Genomic DNA, 20581 nt, shown 5'->3' on the forward strand with positions numbered 1-20581 from the left:
GTGGTATTATCTTTTCACTGTGATGACTCAAAAATATTAAATCATTAAAATCAATGGTGTCCTGCATTATTGATCTTTTAGGGCTCTTACTAAACATTGCATATTTCAGTTCTGTTTTTGACAGATAAGCCATAAAACCTTTTTTTTTAAAAAAAAAAAAGTTGATATAGAGATTTACTGTAAGCATAAAAATAATCATAAAAATTAGACTTATTTTTTAACATTTTAATAACTGAGACCCTTTATGGTCTACGGGACCCCTAAAGGTAAAATCAATTTAAAAAATGCCATATATTTTGTTATGGTTTGAAAATGAAAAATATCAAAATGGCCCCCACATGCTTTAATTATTCCGTGTGCAGCCCTCAGTGGAAAAAGTTTGGACACCCCTGATGTAAAGGCTATACATGTGTGTATATATATTGTTACTTTACCAAATAGCCAAAGCCCAATGCGGCCCCAAAGTCAAAAAGTTTAGACACCCCTGTTCTAAGCTCAGGTCATTACCGAGTATGAAATCAATGTTATAATCATCGTTTTAACAAGTCTCAATTGTTAAATAGTTTCCGATTGACGTTCGCGGCCTAACCCTTGACGGAAGTGACGTTTTAAGAACGTGACGTTATCGAGCGACCCAAAACATTGGCGAGGGAACCGGTTTTGTCAAGTTCCGCTCTATAATCTACAGCCACGTCGTGTTTTGATTTCAAAATACAATCTCTACCCATGCTTACACCCACAAACTCTTTTATTTTGAAAAACACAGATCAGATCCGCTTTCTCTCTGTCACCGTCACTTGACACGCAGAAAAGTCAAGCCGCCATTGCCATGTGACGTCGTGTGGCGCTTATAATGTGGCTTAATGTGGATTTGTTAACACGAAGTCGAATTTGTTTGCTAATAATTTCATGACGATTTAAAATGCGCGTATTGGTGGAGTTTAACCGGTGCGCCCAGCCCTTGGAGTCACCAATCCCGAACATTTAGTCGGCAAGTTTAGTCTTTTACATCTATTACAATGATAATGATAGTTTAAATAAATGTCATGTGCGAACATCAGCTATAATATGGTGATTTTAATGGAGTAGTCGCCAATAAAAGTTAACAGGACTTCTATGCAAGGTCACAAGAGTTAGCATGCTACCATTATCATGTAAAGAAGCAGCTAGCTAAGGTTGGCTTAAAGTGTATTAACATCATTAAGTACTTCTACCTAGAAAAAAACTATGTACTTCCCACTGAATAACGTAAGACTGTGTTTTAATTGTGTGTGTTGGCGTAACAAGCAGGCGGTGTCTTGACATGTTTTTGTCAAGACACATGCTTTCTTGGGAGGCGTTTCCGGTTTCCGGTTTTAATCTCCTCCCAAAGTAACACTCATTTCTCCACACCACATCAGGATGCTGACAGTCGCTTGGGTGCGGCTGACAGGAGAATAAAAAACATACACGCAAGCTCGGGCGGATCCCTTTCCGAGCCATGAAGCTGGAGGTGAAGCGAAGCGGTGTGGTCACCGCAGCCGGCAGGTGCGCGCCGGAGACGGTCAACAATGGCGCGGCGGAGCACGGCTGCCTGGATCCCGGCACGCCGGCGAAAGCCAAAGTCACCAAGCAGATCTCCAGGGAGAGCTTGCAGCGGAAAAATACCGAGTGTGAGGTGTACGACGATGGGACTAACACGTTTTTCTGGTGAGTGCTCATGGAAGTCGTGTTGCCACAAGAAGGTGATTTTCGGTTAGAAGTCTTCCCAAGGTGAACCCAGAGAGTCTGCTCATAACCTTCCCTATGCTTACTCAACTGCAGAGAGTACCAGACATTTTTAATTTGGTAAAAGGCTTTGTTAGGATTTCCAATACAGTAGTGCCTGGAGGTCATTGGTAATTTGTTTTCCGAGAGGCCAGGCGAAGACCCAAGCAATATTTACAATAAACAAGTGCAAATCTATTTAATCTGTTTCAGACATTACATTTTTTTTTTAACACAAAACACTTTTTGTAGAGAAAAATTTACCTGCAGAAATTCATACAAATGCTGGGCGATATGGCTGAAAACTTTTGTATTGGTCAAAGTCGATAATTATCGATATTTTTATAACCTATTGAAAATAAGGACCATGAGAAAAATGCATTACCGTATTTTTCGGAGTATAAGTCGCTCCGGAGTATAAGTCGCACCGGCCGAAAATGCATAATAAAGAAGGAAAAAAACATATATAAGTCGCACTAGAGTATAAGTCGCATTTTTTGGGGAAATGTATTTGATAAAACCCAACACGAAGAATAGTCATTTGAAAGGCAATTTAAAATAAATAAAGAATAGCGAACAACAGGCTGAATAAGTGTACGTTATATGAACCAACTGAGAACGTGCCTGGTATGTTAACGTAACATATTATGGAAAGAGTTATTCAAATAACTATAACATATAGAAAATAATCGATTCGAATTCGAATCGCGATTCTCACGTTGTGCGATTCAGAATCGATTCTCATTTTTAAAAAATCTATTTTTTTAATTTATTGATTTATTATTATTATTTTTTAAATTAATCAATCCAACAAAACAATACACAGCAATACCATAACAATGCAATCCAATTCCAAAACCAAACCCGACCCAGCAACACTCAGAACTGCAATAAACAGAGCAATTGAGAGGAGACACAAACACGACACAGAACAAACCAAAAGTAGTGAAAAAAAAATGAATATGATCAACAACAGTATCAATATTAGTTACAATTTCAACATAGCAGTGATTAAAAGTCCCTCATTGACATTATCATTAGACATTTATAAAAAAAAAAAAAAAGAACAATAGTGTCACAGTCGCTTACACTTGCAACGCATCTCATAAGCTTGACAACACACTGTGTCCAATATTTTCACAAACATAAAATAAGTCATATTTTTGGTTCATTTAATAGTTAAAACAAATTTACATTATTGCAATCAGTTGATAAAACATTGTCCTTTACAATTATAAAAGCTTTTTACAAAAATCTACTACTCTGCTTGCATGTCAGCGGACTGGGGTAGATTCTGCTGAAATCCTATGTATTGAATGAATAGAGAATCGTTTTGAATCGGGAAAATATCGTTTTTGAATCGAGAATTGCTTTGAATCGGAAAAAAATCGATTTTGAATCGAATCGTGACCCCAAGAATCGATATTGGATCGAATCGTGGGACACCCAAAGATTCACAGCCCTATGCTATACGTTTACCAAACAATCTGTCACTCCTAATCGATAAATCTGATTAAATCTTATACGTCTAGTCTCTTACGTGAATGAGTTAAACCATATTATTTGATATTTTACGGTAATGTGTTAATAATTTCACACATAAGTCGCTCCTGAGTATAAGTCGCACCCCCGACCAAACTATGAAAAAAACTGTGACTTATAGTCTGAAAAATACGGTAAATGTAAACATTTTTATTTCAAATGTACGGTAACCTCTGATTAGAATCCCCTCAGCTATCAAGGAAAGAAAGTAAGAAAGGAAAGGAAATGTCAACACAAGCATTGAAAACAATCAATGTAAATAAAATTATAATATCACATTGAACAGCTTACAATAACCTCATAAAATGAAGGTGTAAAAATAAGGAATATAAAAGAAATGCTTAAAAAAAGTGGAAGAAAGTAGTGCAAAGTGTGAAAATGCAAACCAAGAGAAACCCGAGAATATATATATATTTTTTCAGGTTTAGTGCCAGAGACTTACGGCTGTGTAACATTAATTTGGTCTGTTATTCATATACAAGTGTGAAAAGGAATTTATGTTATGCAATAATAATTATTTTAATATCATTGGACCCACTTACTAATATTGTAAAGTAGCACATTTGTCATATTTTGTAATTTCTTTTATTCATACAGTCCTGCACTTCAGTTCCTACCAGTTGTTTCCGTGTACCCGAATAGAGCACAAACAAGGGTTGAAAAGAAAAAAGGTGCGCTCAGGACTATGGTCCGTTTGGAAAAAAAATCCAAAAACTGCCATACTGTTGAGGTGACTTTTCCTGTTTTACCCGCAATCTCTTAATTTATACTTTCTCTTCTCACTCCATGCAAAGAATCAACCACGAGACAACAAGATGGCGCAACCAAACCTGATAGTCGATACTGTTACCTGATTGGCTGTTAGAGTGTCACTCCCACTGATCAGTGGTCACTTCCTGCTTTGCTCGGTTACCAGAGAGCGAGAGCTTTTGTCCATGCAACCAATCTTGTTTTGTAATTTACGGTTTCTTCCGACCAAAAAATAAAACATTTATTGATATCGATTACATGTCTTTGGCAATATATTTTACCGTTTTATCGGCCCAGCCCTAATATAATTAACACATGAAATGCAGAAATAAACAACCACACCACTTTTGCACTTTGTCAATAATTGAGCTTAATACCTTATTGTTACAGTGAGTGTTTTGTTGAGCACATTGACCTGTGTGAGAAATGGCATGTCAGTCTGACTCTTTACAGAATATAGATCAAATGTTAGAGGTTTAATAACAACACTACCCGGTTATGTGCAGTAGTTGAGTAGTAGAAGAGAATAGCTTGCACAGACAAATACTTATTCGGTAGGGATGTAACAATATGAACATTTCCTATTACCGTTATCGTCGTGACCAAAATGGTCACGGTTATCATTATTATCGCAGTATTGTTGAATGTGCCCAGAAAGCACTTATACACAGCTGAAATCTTTTAACAATTTTTTAAAGTATCTAAAATAAATAGACAAGTTGTTAGAAAAGCCACTATTTTGAATGTCTTGTGTTTCTTCATAGTTATTTAGTATTATTATTTTTTCTGTTTTATTGGCTAAGCTTTTATTGTTTTAAATATTGGTTTGTACTGTAGCAATTTAAGATTTATTTAAATAAAACGTGCGTAACAAATTAAATCCATCCAGCCATCCATTTTCTACCGCATGTCCCCTTTGGGGTCGCGGGGGGTCGCTGGATCCTATCTCAGCTGGATTCGGGCGGTAGATTATTAATTATTATTTCTGGTGGGCATTTTGGCGTTCTACTATGTTCAGTGCATCGTAAAAACCTCAGTTTCGTATTCCTCTGAGCAGGGGTGGGCAATTATTTTTTCAAGGGGCCACATGAGAAAGAACAAATATTGTGGAGGGCCATAAGACTTAACTCAATTCTGCATAATGTTAATTGTATTTCTTTACAAAAAGCAGTAAATGGCATTGTTTTGACAGGCTGGTAAGTGCATATTTTATGGCTGAGCAATGAAAAAGTGTGGTTGCCTTACCAAAATGGCATTTATTCTAACCATCTAATTTGGTGTTTTTCAGTTCTTTTTTCTTGTTCAGTGAGAGAAATCTAGTCTTTGTTGGGCTTTATTAAGTGCATCAAAGTCAGGTTGACTGTCCGAAGTGGAGATCCGAGGCAAAACTGACAGAGGACCATTCGTGAGAGTGGATTTTTACCTGGATTTGTTAAACTTTATTACTGAGAATGTTTGTTCACATACAGTATGTAGGGAGAGCCAATGTGGACAAACATCTTCTGAGCATGTCTCCTTGTATCTGGAAAATGTTCCTCCTTGAGAGAAGAGTAAAATCCAGCAATTATCCTGACTTAAAGTGCTCTGCCAGTACTGCAGGTCAATAAGGGTGCATTAGCCACACTGCAGGTAAAGGGACAGGAAGTCATGTGCATTTCATGCTTAATTGTTTTGAGGTCTTCAAATCGCCCTGAAAACTTACCATGCAGTGCTCCCAACACGGTGATCAGCTGATGGTGTGACTTTTGTCAGGGTTTGCATGGAAGAAGTCTTTGACTTTCATCTCCTCAAAACTCCCAAATCTCTGCTTTCAGGTCCCAAGCTCTTCTTAGCACTTTGCCCAGGCTGATCCATCTGACAGCTGTGTTGTAGCCGATGTCTCTATGCTCAGTCTCATGCTCCTCTAAAAGATCGCTCTCTGTCGTTGTTCCTTTCATTGAGCACAAACTTTATTGATCCACAGAGGAATTTTTTTTTACTAGAATAGCTTAATTACAAGAAGGAAAGATAAACACAACACTCTCAAAAGCACTAGAAAAAAGGAAAGTGTTTCTTCTTATGTGATACCCAGTATAGTATCAATATAAATGATAAATGGGTTATACTTGTATAGCGCTTTTCTACCTTCAAGGTACTCAAAGCGCTTTGACAGTATTTCCACATTTACCCATTCACACACACATTCACACACTGATGGCGGGAGCTGCCATGCAAGGCGCTAACCAGCAGCCATCAGAGGCAAAGGGTGAAGTGTCTTGCCCAAGGACACAACGGACGTGACTAGGAAGGTAGAAGGTGGGAATTGAACCCCAGTAACCAGCAACCCTCCGATTGCTGGCACAGCCACTCTACCAACTTCGCCACGCCGTCCCTAGTAACTATACTAAAGTGATTATGTTGATATTTGTGTTTTTAGTTAGGGTAAATATTTTTTTTCAAATGTAAAAGAGCAGTGAATGAATTAATATACTGTGTTTTCCTGACTTTAGAGCGCACTGGTATAAAAGCCGCACCCACTAAATAACAACAAATAAAAAAGTTTCTATACAGGTATGTTAGCCGCACCAGACTGTATTTGTAAGGCACAGAACAATACGTTGTGAAATGAGTTATTTACATAGAAAGATTTTGTAAATGTTTATTTACGTACATTAATTGTTTCCAAACGTTGCCTGCAACACGGCACTAAAACGGCGATCAAACAAAACAGAAGTCATCGTCATGGACCCACTAGCTGCGGAAACTAGCTCTTCAGTCAGCTAAACAGACTCATTAAAGTCTACATTGACGTCTTGGTGAATTTACAGAGGAATTCACGAAACTGAAACAATACAAGAAGAATGCCATTGTAAGTACATAAGTCTAACACAAACACTTGTAAATGTTTTTGCATACTCGCTAATGCTAACGACCGTAGCTTGACTACATTACAATAGCACGTACAAATATGCATAAAAACACCCCTACAGACATCACACATGGGACGGTTTAGTAAGTAAAAATTGTTTTAGTTATATTTTAAAACTTACGAACGCTGCTTTGAGTGATAATTAATAATCCATACGAGTAGAAACGCTCTGAACGATTAGAACAGGGGTGTCAAACTCAAATACAGAGTGGGCCAAAATTTAAAACTGAACAAAGCCGTGGGCCAAGGTTGAACAAATTAACCTTTTAATAGGGACCCAAACAAGTTTTGCATTGAATATTGAACAAGCAAGGCTTATATAACTTTATAGTGACATGCAAAATCGAGTTTCAAATAATAATAATAATTAAAAAATATCAATAGCATATCACATACAATTTAAATAAAAATGTAATGCCTCTTTTCTATTTGCAGCCTTCTGAGGTAAATATCAACATTAGCTTTTTCCACAGGCTAATAAATTAGAAAATAAAATAACAATGAATAAACCAACCATTCAGGACTTTAAACTGCTCAGTTTGCAACACACTGATCTAATCTAATGTGCCCAAGCCAGATATCTGCCATCTTTTCTTGGATGCTAGTTCATTAATGTCGGGGCTTGGGCTTTGAGCTGAGGCATCTTTCATTATCGAACGAAGTTTTTCATCAGTCATTATATCTCGTAGTCCACCCGGACCACAGTCTTGGGGGCGGGGTTTCCCCCCCAACCCCGCCCCCAGGTGGGCGGGGTTGGGGGGGCAGGGTTTGGTGGTAGCGGGGGTGTATATTGCAGCCCGGAAGAGTTAGGGCTGCATGGGACTCTGAGTATTTGTTTTATTGTGTTACGATGCGGATGTTCTCCCGAAGTGTGTTTGTCATTCTTGTTTGGTGTGGATTCACAGTGTATTTATACGAGCACCGTCAGTGTAACCTGTATCGTTGTTGGCCAAGTATGCTTTGCATTCACGTGTGTGTGTGTGCGTGCTGAAGCTGCACATATTATGTGACTGAGCCAGCACTAATTGGACTGGGTGAAAAGCGGATGTGAGGATTTTTGGGAAGGGCACTGAAATTTGAGAGTCTCCGGGGAGGGAAGGGTTGGCAAGTATGAGAATTAGCGGTGAATGCGGTGTTACCACCGCACCGCCGCTGAATATAATCGGCGGGCCAGCTCTAGTGTTAATTTAATATCGCCTCAAGGGCCAAGTGAAATTACACGGCGGGCCAAATTTGGCCTGCGGGCCAGAGTTTGACACACATGGATTAGAAGATGGAACGGCACTTGTACTTCCGGTTCAAAGCTTTATAAACAGCAGGAAACACTGTAGTCATTCACCCAGCAGCATCTGCATTGAGCGAATTTGTCCAGAAGATTGCGCCATAACACTAACGACACACCATTTCAATGTATTTGCATGTGTTCTATGAAAACGATTTGCATTAATTAGCTGCACCATTTTATAAGCCGCAGGGTTCAGAGCGTAGGAAAAAAGGTCACATTTACAGTACTTACATTTAATTACAGGCCTGTGATATTCTTTCTTGTCTTTGAATACAGTATTTGTCAGTATAGATGTGAAATGTTATTCAGCATGGTCTTAAAAAACTTTTTGAAAAGTATTAAATTTGACTTATTGAAACTTGCAAAGGCCGTGTTTCTTAAGAATGGAGAATTACTAACAGGTGCCTGCTGTACCTCATGTATCTGTGGCGTGCTGCGACAAAAAAAATACAGACCTATCAACCTAAATTGGATTGGTTTTAGCATCCTTAAGATTTTCCTTATGTAACCCCAGTACAAAAGTTTGCGCACCACTCTATAATCCTACTCCCCACACAATGGATAACTCTACTGTTGATGATTAAACTGGAGAAGTCAGTTGAAAAGCACAAGGCTGGCTAGTCTGGAAAATTGACATTCTCTTTAAGCGTTGTGAAATACAAGCATGTGTTTCGTCAGTGGGAGAAAAAAAGGAGCGGGAGAGTGTTGTTTCTCCACCGCATGGCATTAGCTTATCTACATTTTACCTCACCTAAACCTAGGGCTGGACGATTATAGCACGACGATTATTTTGATATCTATCGAATTTGATAAGAACAACCACATATAAATGATGATTGAATAAACAAGTAAAATTATGATAATATTAACAATACATTAAAATAACATTAGCAATATAAAAACAATACAATCATTTTTGTCCTTTGAATTTTGTTGAAATCTGTTTTTTTTACCCTTTACACTTTATTTTACCACCATAGAGTATGTTCTTTTTGTGTCACAAATTCAATTTATTAAGATGTTTGTTAATTAAATCCCTCACATTTATTTGTTTTGACCTGTATTTTAAATCATAATCTTAAAAACTTTGTACATTTTATGTATCAATATGTGCTTTAAGGTTGTGTAAGGTACTTTCTTGAAACCTGTATTTTGTTAACGCAGTCAGACCAGATGCTGCGTTATTGTAAAGTGAAAAGTGCGCTGTTGCTCTGAGACTGGAGTTGCGACTAGGGTTGGGTATCGTTTGAATTCGAACGATTCCGATTCCGGTTCCGGTTCTTTGTTTCGATTCCGATTCCTGACGATCCTCGGTTCCGATTCTTTTAAGAGGCAGGGTCAAAAAAAAGTTTAGGATATTTTAAATGAGCTAGCTAACCTACAGTCTTTCTGAATGAAATAGTCTGACATTCTCCATCAATTTTAATTCTATTAACTTTTTATGAACTTTACTATAAATTCCTCACAGGGCTGTTTTCAACTGGAATATAAATATCAAATCTATGATCTTGAATATAAATATTATAAATTATGAATACATTTTCCCAGGGGTACACTTTCCTCGAGAGCTTTATTTTTGAAAACCTCATGAAAACACATTTACACACACAAGTGTATGATGCTGCAGGTACTTAAAAATGTTACCGTGCTCCCACTGATGGGCTAAGCTGGTGCAGAAAAGCAAATAAACAATAAGAAACAACTTGCAAAACCCAGTCCAGATTAGCAGCAGGTACAGTATAAAATCAGAGACAGTTCTTGTTTAGGAAAATGACCATATCCGCCCTCTCAGGCAGGATGCGTGAGCGTTCTGGACAGATAGTGTCTCCTGCTGTGGAAAATACACGTTCGCTGGGTGTGGAAGAAGCTTGAACGCATAAATAGGAGAAAGCGCGATCTGACAGCAAAGGATACGTCTTTTGTTGGTTCCACCGACCGCCACCATGCAGCAGGGTCGTCAGACATAAGTATCGGTGGAACGTCCTGGTACATCTGCAGCTCTCTCTCCACTCGTTTCTTGATGGACATGGAGCTCTGTTATTTCGCGGTTCTTTCTTTTTTTTTTTGTAAAGTAAAGCCACACTTTCGACCGCCGACGCCCGCTATCCATGATTGAGCTTGACTGACTCGCTCGGCTATGCTAACACTTCCGGGGGTGCGCGCTTCTTCGTGGGTGCTCAGCGGCTTCTTCTTCCGGTTCGGCGGACATTTTTTATTTATTTTTTATTTTATTTTTTTTCCGGTCGGCGGACTGGGTATCGAAAATAGGAATCGAAATTTAAACTTTTGAACGATACCCGGAGAATCGGAAAGTTAGTCCCGGTTCCAATCGATCCTCGATACTCGATACCCAACCCTAGTTGCGACTGCTGTCCTCCTGTTTGTACATTGATCTTACATTTATGATGTCGTTCACAACAACACAAGCAGATAAGATGTTTTGTGGGTGTATGGATTGTTCTTGCTAGGTTTTAGCTTCGTATTTTTCAAGTGGCTGTCTTGCATTAGGTTCAGAACAGGGTGGTTGAGTGTTTCGGGGATGAATGAGTGGTCTCAGACACATTGTTTTCCCAAACAAAGGTTCCCCTTCTTGCAACAACAGAATTTTGTGTTTAGTAGTTACTGATAAGGCATGCTAGCGATGTGTCAAACTAAAAGTAGCAACCATGGTGATATCCCAAACTTCTAGTAGACGTAGTTTCACTGGTCTTTTTTTCACTCATATGCTTCTCGTCCGTTTCACCGTTACAAGCTCAGGAATTTGCATGCAAGTTCCGCTATTAATCGGTTTTTTTCAATTATATAATTTTTATGATCGTGAAAAACCGAAATCGAGATTGCAATTTGATTAAGCCCTACCTAACCCCAGAATCAGGTAAATATCAATTTGTTGATGCAGAAAGAACAGTTTATCCTTCTGGTGTCAAGAGAAAAGCCACAATTTCTCTCAGACTTGTTTGTACACGCGACTTTTAGCTACATCTTAAAAGGTTTAAAAAAGAACGGAAATGCTTGTCTGCTTGTTTTAGTGTGTTTTCCTGTCTTCTAGCAGAACAGAATTGTCTGTGTGATTTATCCAAAATGTTTCGATTAATCGAACAATAGATATTGGATTATTCGATGAGTAACATATTTCATAGCTGCAGCAATAGTGTGGACTAGGGCTTCACGATTAATTGATTTTAAATCGTATTCCAATTAATTATGACAATGTTAAAAAAACAAACATCAAATTGATATTACACACACACACACACACACACACACACACACACACACACACACACACACACACACACACACACACACACACACACACATTTATTCATTCATTTATTTGTGGTCACAAATAAACTCACAAATGCAAATTCAGGGTTTCCCCTCGATTGCCACTATACATGTGGCGTGGGGGCGTGTCTAGGGACGTGGTCAATAGGACATCATCATATATATGACGTCACAATACTTTTGATTTGCAATGATACAAACTAAGGAAACAACTCTATTCACACATGAAGTGCACGTACATGTAGTAATCCCGTTACAATAATAATATAGCATGGAATAAACTGAAAAAAGCAATTATTAAAATACTGGTCAAAATTGTCCAGATGTATTGCACCAGTAAATGTAAGGATTTTTGCATTTAATTAACAAACATTTTATTAAATTGTAGTTATGACACAAAACACACAGACAGGTGTAAAAGGTAAAAAACCTGAATAAAAAAAAAAAGTAAAACGAAAAAACGGAATTTTATTGTATTTTCATACTGCTATTATTTTTAATTTATTGTTGTTACTGTTATTATTTTACTTTTTTTTGTCATTTATGTATATCCAGTTGTTCTTTAATATTACATTTAAAGTTGAGTTTTGGTGGTACAATAAATACTCATATTTTCAAATATTGAATAATCAAGTTATTATTCGTGATTTCAATAGCCATAAAAATAATTATGATTATTATTTTTGCCATATTCGTCCAGCCCTACTGTGTGTTGACTCAATTTCAATGCCTAGAAAATCTACATAAACTGTACACCTCCAACTCCCCTTTGTTTAAATAGGATTTTCCCTTGAAGATCTACTGTAAACTTTTTTCTGAGAGCCAGCGTCCTCTGCAGTGGACATTGGTATTTTGCTTGACACCATATTGTTTTTTTTTAGAAATATATACCTCTAACAAAGGAAACACATGTCCACTGCAGAGGACGCTGGTTCCCAGGAGGTTGAACAATTTGAGGGCTGTACTCACTTTTGTGAGCTACTGTAGAAGTAGTCTTGGTTAGGGATTGGATCACTCTTCTCTAGTTTGACACATAAAAGTCTATAACGCGTGTTGTGAGTCAACGTATTCGCCTACGTATGTTGTTTTTGTTCTGATACATGGTAAAATCCTGCTCATTGTCTACCTCCTTATTTTTCTATCTCCATAGGCGGGCCCACACTGTCACCGTTCTTTTCATTCTGACGTGCGCCCTGGTCTACGTCACGCTTTTGGAGGAGACGCCGCAGGACACGGCTTACAACACCAAGAGGTCAGTAGGTGGCGATCACCACGTCTTTTTGAAAAACTTGAGTCTTTTCACTGTTGTGTTGCATGCAGAAATGAGTGACATGAAGATTAGCTTTTATTTTTCCTCTTCTCAACCGCCTCTGAATGTGGGTGTTGGATGTGGGATGGATGAGAAAGTGCTTGTATGCAGCATGAAATGTGTGCGACGAGGAGAGTCGCTGTGAGGGATTGTCAGACTCCTCTTAACAGGATTTGCCTTAGTTGGCGCTGACTGGCTGGTGGATAAAGATGGTACAGCTTCTTATTCTGATGCGTAATCTCGCCATGACTCAGCCTGTCACTTCATATCCTACCCTCGGGCACGCTAACGAGCAGGAGTGGGCGGTAATCTCACGGAATGTCCGTTCGTCTTAAGCCTCCGCAGTTCATTTGTGAGGTCAAAGCGGTTCCGCTTGTCTGCACGCCATCTTTCGCCAGATTGGTGTTCAATTTACAAAACTGAAACAATACAAGAAGAATGCCATTGTAAGTTAATAATACTAACCCAAACACTTGCAAACATGTTTGCATATTTGCTAGTGCTAATGATCCTAGCTTGACTACATTACAATAGGAAATACAAATATGCATGAAAACACTTCCACGGATATCACACATGGGACGTTTTAGTAAGTAAGAATTGTTTGTTATATTTTTAAACTTACAAAACGTTGCTTTGAGTGATGAATGAAGAATCTATACGAGTAGAAATGCTATGGAGGATTAGAAGATGGAACGGCACTTGTACTTCCGATTTAACACATTAAACAGCAGGAAACACTGTAACCATTCACCCAGCAGCACCTGCATTGAGTGAATTTGTCCAAAAAATTGCGCCACAGCACAGACGACACATCATTTCAATGTATTTGCATTTGTTCTATGAAAACTATTTGCTTTAAAGGCCTACTGAAACCCACTACTACCGACCACGCAGTCTGATAGTTTATATATCAATGATGAAATCTTAACATTGCAACACAAGCCAATACGGTCGGGTTAACTTATAAAGTGCAATTTTAAATTTCCCGCCACACTTCCGGTTGAAAACGTCTAGATATGATGACGTATGCGCGTGACGGAATCAGTTGATGCGGAAGTATTGGTACCCCATTGAATACAATACAAAAAAGCTCTGTTTTCATTTCAAAATTCCACAGTATTCTGGACATCTGTGTTGGTGAATCTTTTGCGATTTGTTTAATGAACAATGGAGACTGCAAAGAAGAAAGTTGTAGATGGGATCGGTGTATTAGCGGCGGACTACAGCAACACAACCTGGAAGACAGAGATGGATAGCAGACGCGTGAGCCGCCGAACTCACCTTAACTTCCTCCGTCTCGCCGACCGCATCTGTGATCGGGTGAAGTCCTTCGTCGCACCGTCGATCGCTGGAACGCAGGTGAGCACGGGTGTTGATGAGCAGATGAGGGCTGGCTGGCGTAGGTGGATAGCTAATGTTTTTAGCATAGCTCTGTGAGGTCCGGTTGCTAAGTTAGCTTCAATGGCGTCGTTAGCAACAGCATTGTTAACCTTCGCCAGGCTGGAAAGCATTAACCGTGTATTTACATGTCCCTGGTTTAATAGTATTGTTGATCTTCTGTCTATCCTTCCAGTTAGGGATTTATTTATTTTGTTTCTATATGCTGTTAAGCACGATGCTATCACGTTAGCTCCGTAGCTAAAGTGTTTCGTCGATGTATTGTAGTGGAGATAAAAGTCACTGTGAATGTCCATTTCGCGTTCTCGACTCTCATTTTCAAGAGGATATAGTATCCGAGGTGGTTTAAAATACAAATCCGTGATCCACAATAGAAAAAGGAGAGAGTGTGAAATCCAATGAGCCAGCTTGTACCTAAGTTACGGTCAGAGCGAAAAAATATGTCTTGCACTGCATCTAGTCCTTCACTTAACGTTCCTCATCCACGAATCTTTCATCCTCGCTCAAATTAATGGGTTAATCGTCGCTTTCTCGGTCCGAATCTCTCTCACTGCTGGTGTAAACAACGTTTTTGTTTTTGTATGGCAACCACACAATATATGCAATATTTTCCACATAAAACATTTTAAAGTGAAATATTTGAAATAATTGGAGCCTTGAATAGGTCAATAATTCCTCATAACATTGATTTTTTTTTTGTGGAGCAATGGCAAGAAAAGAAAAATAAAGATAGATAAAGGAAAAAAAACAACCTGCATGGCAGATTTGTGTCAACATTGCAACTTTTTCTAGTTAGATTTCACCTCATTCCACATTTTTTAATGTTTTTTTAATTTTTGCAATAGCATTTCCAGATTGTGGCGGGCCGGTAAACAATCAGCTGCGGGCCGCACTTTGGACACCCCTGGCTTAACAGCACTAATAATAATAACCAAGTGTTTTTAGCATTTTTACAAAATGAAAAAATATATACAATTATCAAAGTAAGGAAAACGGGTCCAAAAAAAAAGAAAATGTCAAATGCCTGTCCATAGTGGTTCTACGTGTAACAAAGAAGATTTTAAGTATCAAATGTTCTCCAGGGGGATTGTGGCCAGCATCCTGGTGTTTCTTTGTTTCGGGGTCACACAAGCCAAAGATGGACCCTTCACTCGACCACATCCAGGTAAGATGAGCACTGCCAGCGTTGTGCAAACGTGTGTGTGTGTGTGTGTGTGTGCGTGTGTGTGTGTGTGTGTGTGTGTGTGTGTGTGTGTGTGTGTGTGTGTGTGTGTGTGTGTGTGTGCGTGCGCGTGCGCGTGCGCGTGTGCGCGTGTGTGTGGTGTGAGAGACATCAATCAGGGAGCAAAAAATAGAAGAGTGAAGTCATGACAGCATCCTGTACGTCAAAAAAGACATGCTGTCCTGTTTTGATAAAACTGCTGTCATGCCAGCATCCCTGACTTTGAAGTCTGTCTTTGTTGCAAGCTTGCAGTCGTATCATTCTAAGACTTCTTCAGGGTGCTGACGGTTCCCTCATTTTTTTGTGCCGGTTCGGGGTGTGTGTATAAAATCCAACCAGTCTGGCTTGGTATTTTGGTCGGAGCTGATAAAACCTGACTTGAGTAAGACCTAAATGCAACACCGTTTTATTTGTTTTGGTTTGTAAAAGTAAACATTGCTGCTGTTTGATTAGCGGGTGATCTGGTTCGTTATACAACAAATTAGGATCACTTTAACCCCTCTTTCCCAATATGTGCTTCTAAAGACACATGAATGTAGCAAAACATGTTTCTTTTTAACGCCGATTGCACTGTTGCACAAGTAACTCCTGTGCGAAATGGAGGAAGGAAGGAATCTAAGTGGGCGGTGCTTCCATCTTCAAGCTACGTTTCCTGCCTGCTTCTTTTTTTATGGATCAACAGCCAAGTCTTTGCAACCAAAGACTTGTTGTTGTTATCCTCGTTGCACGTCTGTTAGGTAACCAGGGAGAATGCCTGGAGGGATTTTAGGAAATGCAAACCGTCATGCTGGGCGAATAAAATTAGCACAACTTGTTGGCAGTGTGCACTCTCCTACCACAACATTAGGTACACCTGCACAATCTGAGATTCACCCTATCAACAATTGTTTGCCTTTAGAAAGATAACTGCTGTTTTTTATTGGCAGTTATTTGTTTGGCATGTTTATTTATGTAGATGCAATTTAACTAGAAATGTTCCCATCAGGGTTTTTTGCTGCTGATACTGAACGTCCATGAGTCAGTATTAACTAGGGATGGGTACTGTTCCTATTTGAACCGATACGGTACCAATTCCTGGTACCTGGGATTCGATTCCGATACTCAACAGTACCAATTTTTGGTACTTTTGTGTATGTCAATAAATATGAATTGTTTTTGATAATAAATTATCTTTTTTTGCAGCATTTAAAAATGAACTGATTATAACTGCTGTCCAGTTGTTATGTCATGTCTTAATATCACATTTCTGAGTCTCGTTTGCAAGTATGACATTAAGTTGCAGCTAGTGTTAGAGACGTTAAATGGCAGTAGTGTATAGATTATGGTGTGTTTTTTGTTGCGCCCTAAAAAGTGTTAATACTGTAAGTGTTGTGCTTTTTACGCACCAACGTGCATCTTTGTTGCAGTTTTCAATAACAAGCTTGGAGGCGTTTAAATGGCCATGTAAAATCGCTAATGCTAATCAGTAGCATGTCAATAGCAAAACCAGTTTATATTAGCATCAAGCTAACACAGTTTTGGAACAGTGAAGCCTTACTTAACTTACATTGGAGCGTTTTTTGAGTCAATTTCTTTGTTGGCATTGAAAATTGCAACATTAAATTGGCTGAGTCCGCTCTCAGTGCTGCTGGAGTGATTTCAAAGTGCTGAGTCGTCAACCGGGCGTGACATCACACGCAACCCAGGTACCAAAACATGGCACCATTGGATTTTACGTGAATCGGGGCTCTATAGGACTGGGGGGGATTTGGTCGGTGCCCAAAAACGTTCTGTACCCATCCTTGGTATTAACTGTAAATGTTTATCTCAATTATAATTAGAAATAAACATTGCAATTTTAACGGGGCCCTTGTGGTGCTATGCATCGCACCTGCGGTTTTGCCTAATAAAATGCAGGACATGATATTTAAACTAGTTCCTTATTCTTTTTACGTACAATCACGTACAATTGATTGATCAAAACAAAGTCAGTAGACAAAAACTAAACAAAAACTACTACTCTTTTAAATATTCCACACTGTGTATGGACATACACAGTTAGCTGCTACTAGCTGCCTATGTCAATAATAAAGTATCAACCGAAAATGATAGTTTTTTGAAATAGGCATTGAAAAGCATTTATTGACATTGGCCGATTATGTGGTTTTCACTGATATCGGCCCATCCTGATCGGTAGCCTATCGATTTCCGCATCTTGATTTTCAATGTGTGCAACCAAAATATTTAACACCTCACTGCAGTGTATTCTACTCCACTTACGTTGCTAACTGTTTTTGTGTCCGCAGCTTATTGGAGGTTCTGGCTTTGCGTCACTGTTGTCTATGAGCTCTTCCTCATCTTCATCCTCTTTCAGGTGAGTGCTCGCTTGACTGATGTTTTGAAGAAGTCTAAGAAATTGATATTTACACTCTGATGTTGGATAATGTATTTTTTTCACTATTTGACTGATTATAGAGGAGTTGTGACAGCAGTGTTTAAATTAAAAAACTAGACCGGAAATGAATAGCTTTTTTTTTAACATTTGTTTGTTAGATTTTTACAGACATACAATTAACATAAGTAAACATAAAAGTAAACACAAATACATCAAATGCTGTTTCCCCCCCACAAGTAAAATAAATAATAAACTGTGCGTGTGCGTGGGTGTGTGTGTGTGTGTGTGTGTGTGTGTGTGTGTGTGTGTGTGTGTGTGCGTGTGTGTGTGCGTGCACTCGTGCGCATTTTTGTATATACATACATATATATTAAGGGTGTAACGGTACGTGTATTTTGTATTGAACCGTTTCGGTACGGGGGATTCGGTTCGGTTCGGAGGTGTACCGAACGAGTTTCCAAACGGACATATTAAGTAGCGTACCGCACGTTGTGTAAAGAATGCACACTGAGGCACAACACACGGCATGCTAGCAGCGACCGGGTTACTACAACATGCAAAAATTGAAATTGGTGGAAACAACCTTTATACCTGTTATTGACTATGGAGATGTGTTGTACATGAATGCTACTGCTGGTTGTCTCCACAAGCTGAATAGTGTGTACCATGGGGCACTGAGATTCATCACCAACTGCGCTCCCCTTACTCACCATTGCGTATTATACTTAATGGTTAACTGGACATCTTTATGTGCTCGACGCCTCAATCATTGGTATGTTTTTATCTACAAAACCATTCTGGGTATCACTCCATCTTATCCGTCTTGTCTTTTAACAAAGAAACAAGGAAGTCACAATCTTCATTCAATGAATGTTCTGCAATTTGTCGTCCCCAAAGTAAGAACTGAACTGGGCAAGACAGCATTTAGGTTTTCAGCACCAAAGGCTTGGAATAACCTACAATCGAATATTAAACTTCAAACCCTTGTTACATTGAATGAGTTTAAAGCTTCTGTGAAAGGATTGCAGTCTACCTTGTCCGTATGCACATGTGTCATGTGAGCAAGTTTTAATGTTGTAAATGTGATGTTTTATGTGTTGTTTACTGTTTTAAATGTGACCTTGCTGCTGCCCTCTAGGCCAGGTCTCCCTTGGAAAAGAGATCCTTGATCTCAATGGGATTTTTACCTGGTTAAATAAAGGCTAAATAAAAAAAAAATAAAAAAACCAGAGCTGGAAGACCCTCCTGCCTCGTTAAGATCTCCCGTTTGGGAACATTTCAGTTTTGCGGTGCGATACAACAATGGATAACATCGCTTCAGCAAAGAGAAAGACGAACAAACAGCTCCCCACCGCATTCAAGCAGCCTCTCCTCGGCGAGTCAGGCAGGGCTAAAGCAATAACAAATGCCGTTGGTGTTTTTATAGCAGCAGATTTAAGACCATATTGCATTAAAAACTAGATTTTGACCCACTTCTATGGTGGAAGAACAAAGAGCCCATATATCCTCTTACTGCCAAGTTAGCCAGGCACTACCTCGCCATACCTGCAGTGAAAAGCTATTTTCCACACCTGGAGACATTTTAACTGCAAGCAGGTCTGCTCTTTCTGCAGACAATGTGGATAAACTGATTTTTCTGGCAAAAAACATGAAAATTGAGTGAAAGCCACCAGGGTTAAAGGCTGGGGGGGGGAAAGAAAAGTTCATCTGAGGCTGAGTTGACTTGAAACTGTTTAATGTTGCACTTTTTGTATGTAGAAGAAAAGTTTTGTCATTTTATTTAATCTGAGCAACAACTTGAATCAGTTTAATGTTGCACTTTATATGTGGAAATGTTGCACTTTATATGTAGATAGGTTTTGTTAAGAAACCAATTCTGAGCCTAATCTTATTTAGTTTTTATTTTATATATGTTGACTGCATTAACCCTGGCAATCGACCCTGTGTGTATATGTATGTTATTGTTATGTTAAAAGGATAAAGCCATTGTTTACAAATTTTGGTAAATAAATAACCAGAAAATGTATATTTTGGTTTTTTCTTACTGTACCGAAAATGAACCGAACCGTGACCTCTAAACCGAGGTACGTACCGAACCGACATTTTTGTGTACCGTTACACCCTTAATATATATATGTTTAAGTGTATAAGTGTGTATTTATGTGTATATATGGATACATATATCTGTGTATATATTTTGTGTGTGTGTATGCATGTATGTATTTGTGTATACTATATATATATATATATATATATATATATATATATATATATATATATATATATATATATATATATATATATATAAAATATTATTATTTTGTATATATATATGTATATGTATATATATATATATATATATATATGTATATATATGTATATATATATGTATATATGTATATATATACGTATATATATATATATACACATACACTACCGTTCAAAAGTTTGGGGTCACATTGAAATGTCCTTATTTTTTAAGGAAAAGCACTGTACTTTTTAATGAAGATAACTTTAAACTAGTCTTAACTTTAAAGAAATACACTCTATACATTGCTAATGGGGTAAATGACTATTCTAGCTGCAAATGTCTGGTTTTTGGTGCAATATCTACATAGGTGTATAGAGGCCCATTTTCAGCAACTATCACTCCAGTGTTCTAATGGTACAATGTGTTTGCTCATTGGCTCAGAAGGCTAATTGATGATTAGAAAACCCTTGTGCAATCATGTTCACACATCTGAAAACAGTTTAGC

At 38.4% G+C, this 20581-nt stretch overlaps 1 protein-coding gene across 1 annotated transcript in view; it reads left to right on the plus strand.

Moving 5' to 3' along the window:
* The first annotated feature begins 635 nt into the window (after positions 1-635).
* Positions 636-20581, plus strand: part of ptdss2 (phosphatidylserine synthase 2) — a 28675-nt gene continuing 8729 nt past the window's right edge. Inside the window, exons 1-5 of the mRNA XM_062042748.1 lie at positions 636-991; positions 1401-1689; positions 12670-12771; positions 15312-15394; positions 17737-17804. Coding sequence (XP_061898732.1) covers positions 1481-1689; positions 12670-12771; positions 15312-15394; positions 17737-17804 — 462 coding nt within the window. The 5' untranslated portion in view covers positions 636-991; positions 1401-1480. The remainder of the gene's footprint in view (positions 992-1400; positions 1690-12669; positions 12772-15311; positions 15395-17736; positions 17805-20581) is intronic.

The sequence above is a fragment of the Entelurus aequoreus genome, linkage group LG03, assembly GCF_033978785.1.
Source record: "Entelurus aequoreus isolate RoL-2023_Sb linkage group LG03, RoL_Eaeq_v1.1, whole genome shotgun sequence".
In the NCBI taxonomy this organism is placed as follows: Eukaryota; Metazoa; Chordata; class Actinopteri; order Syngnathiformes; family Syngnathidae; genus Entelurus; species Entelurus aequoreus.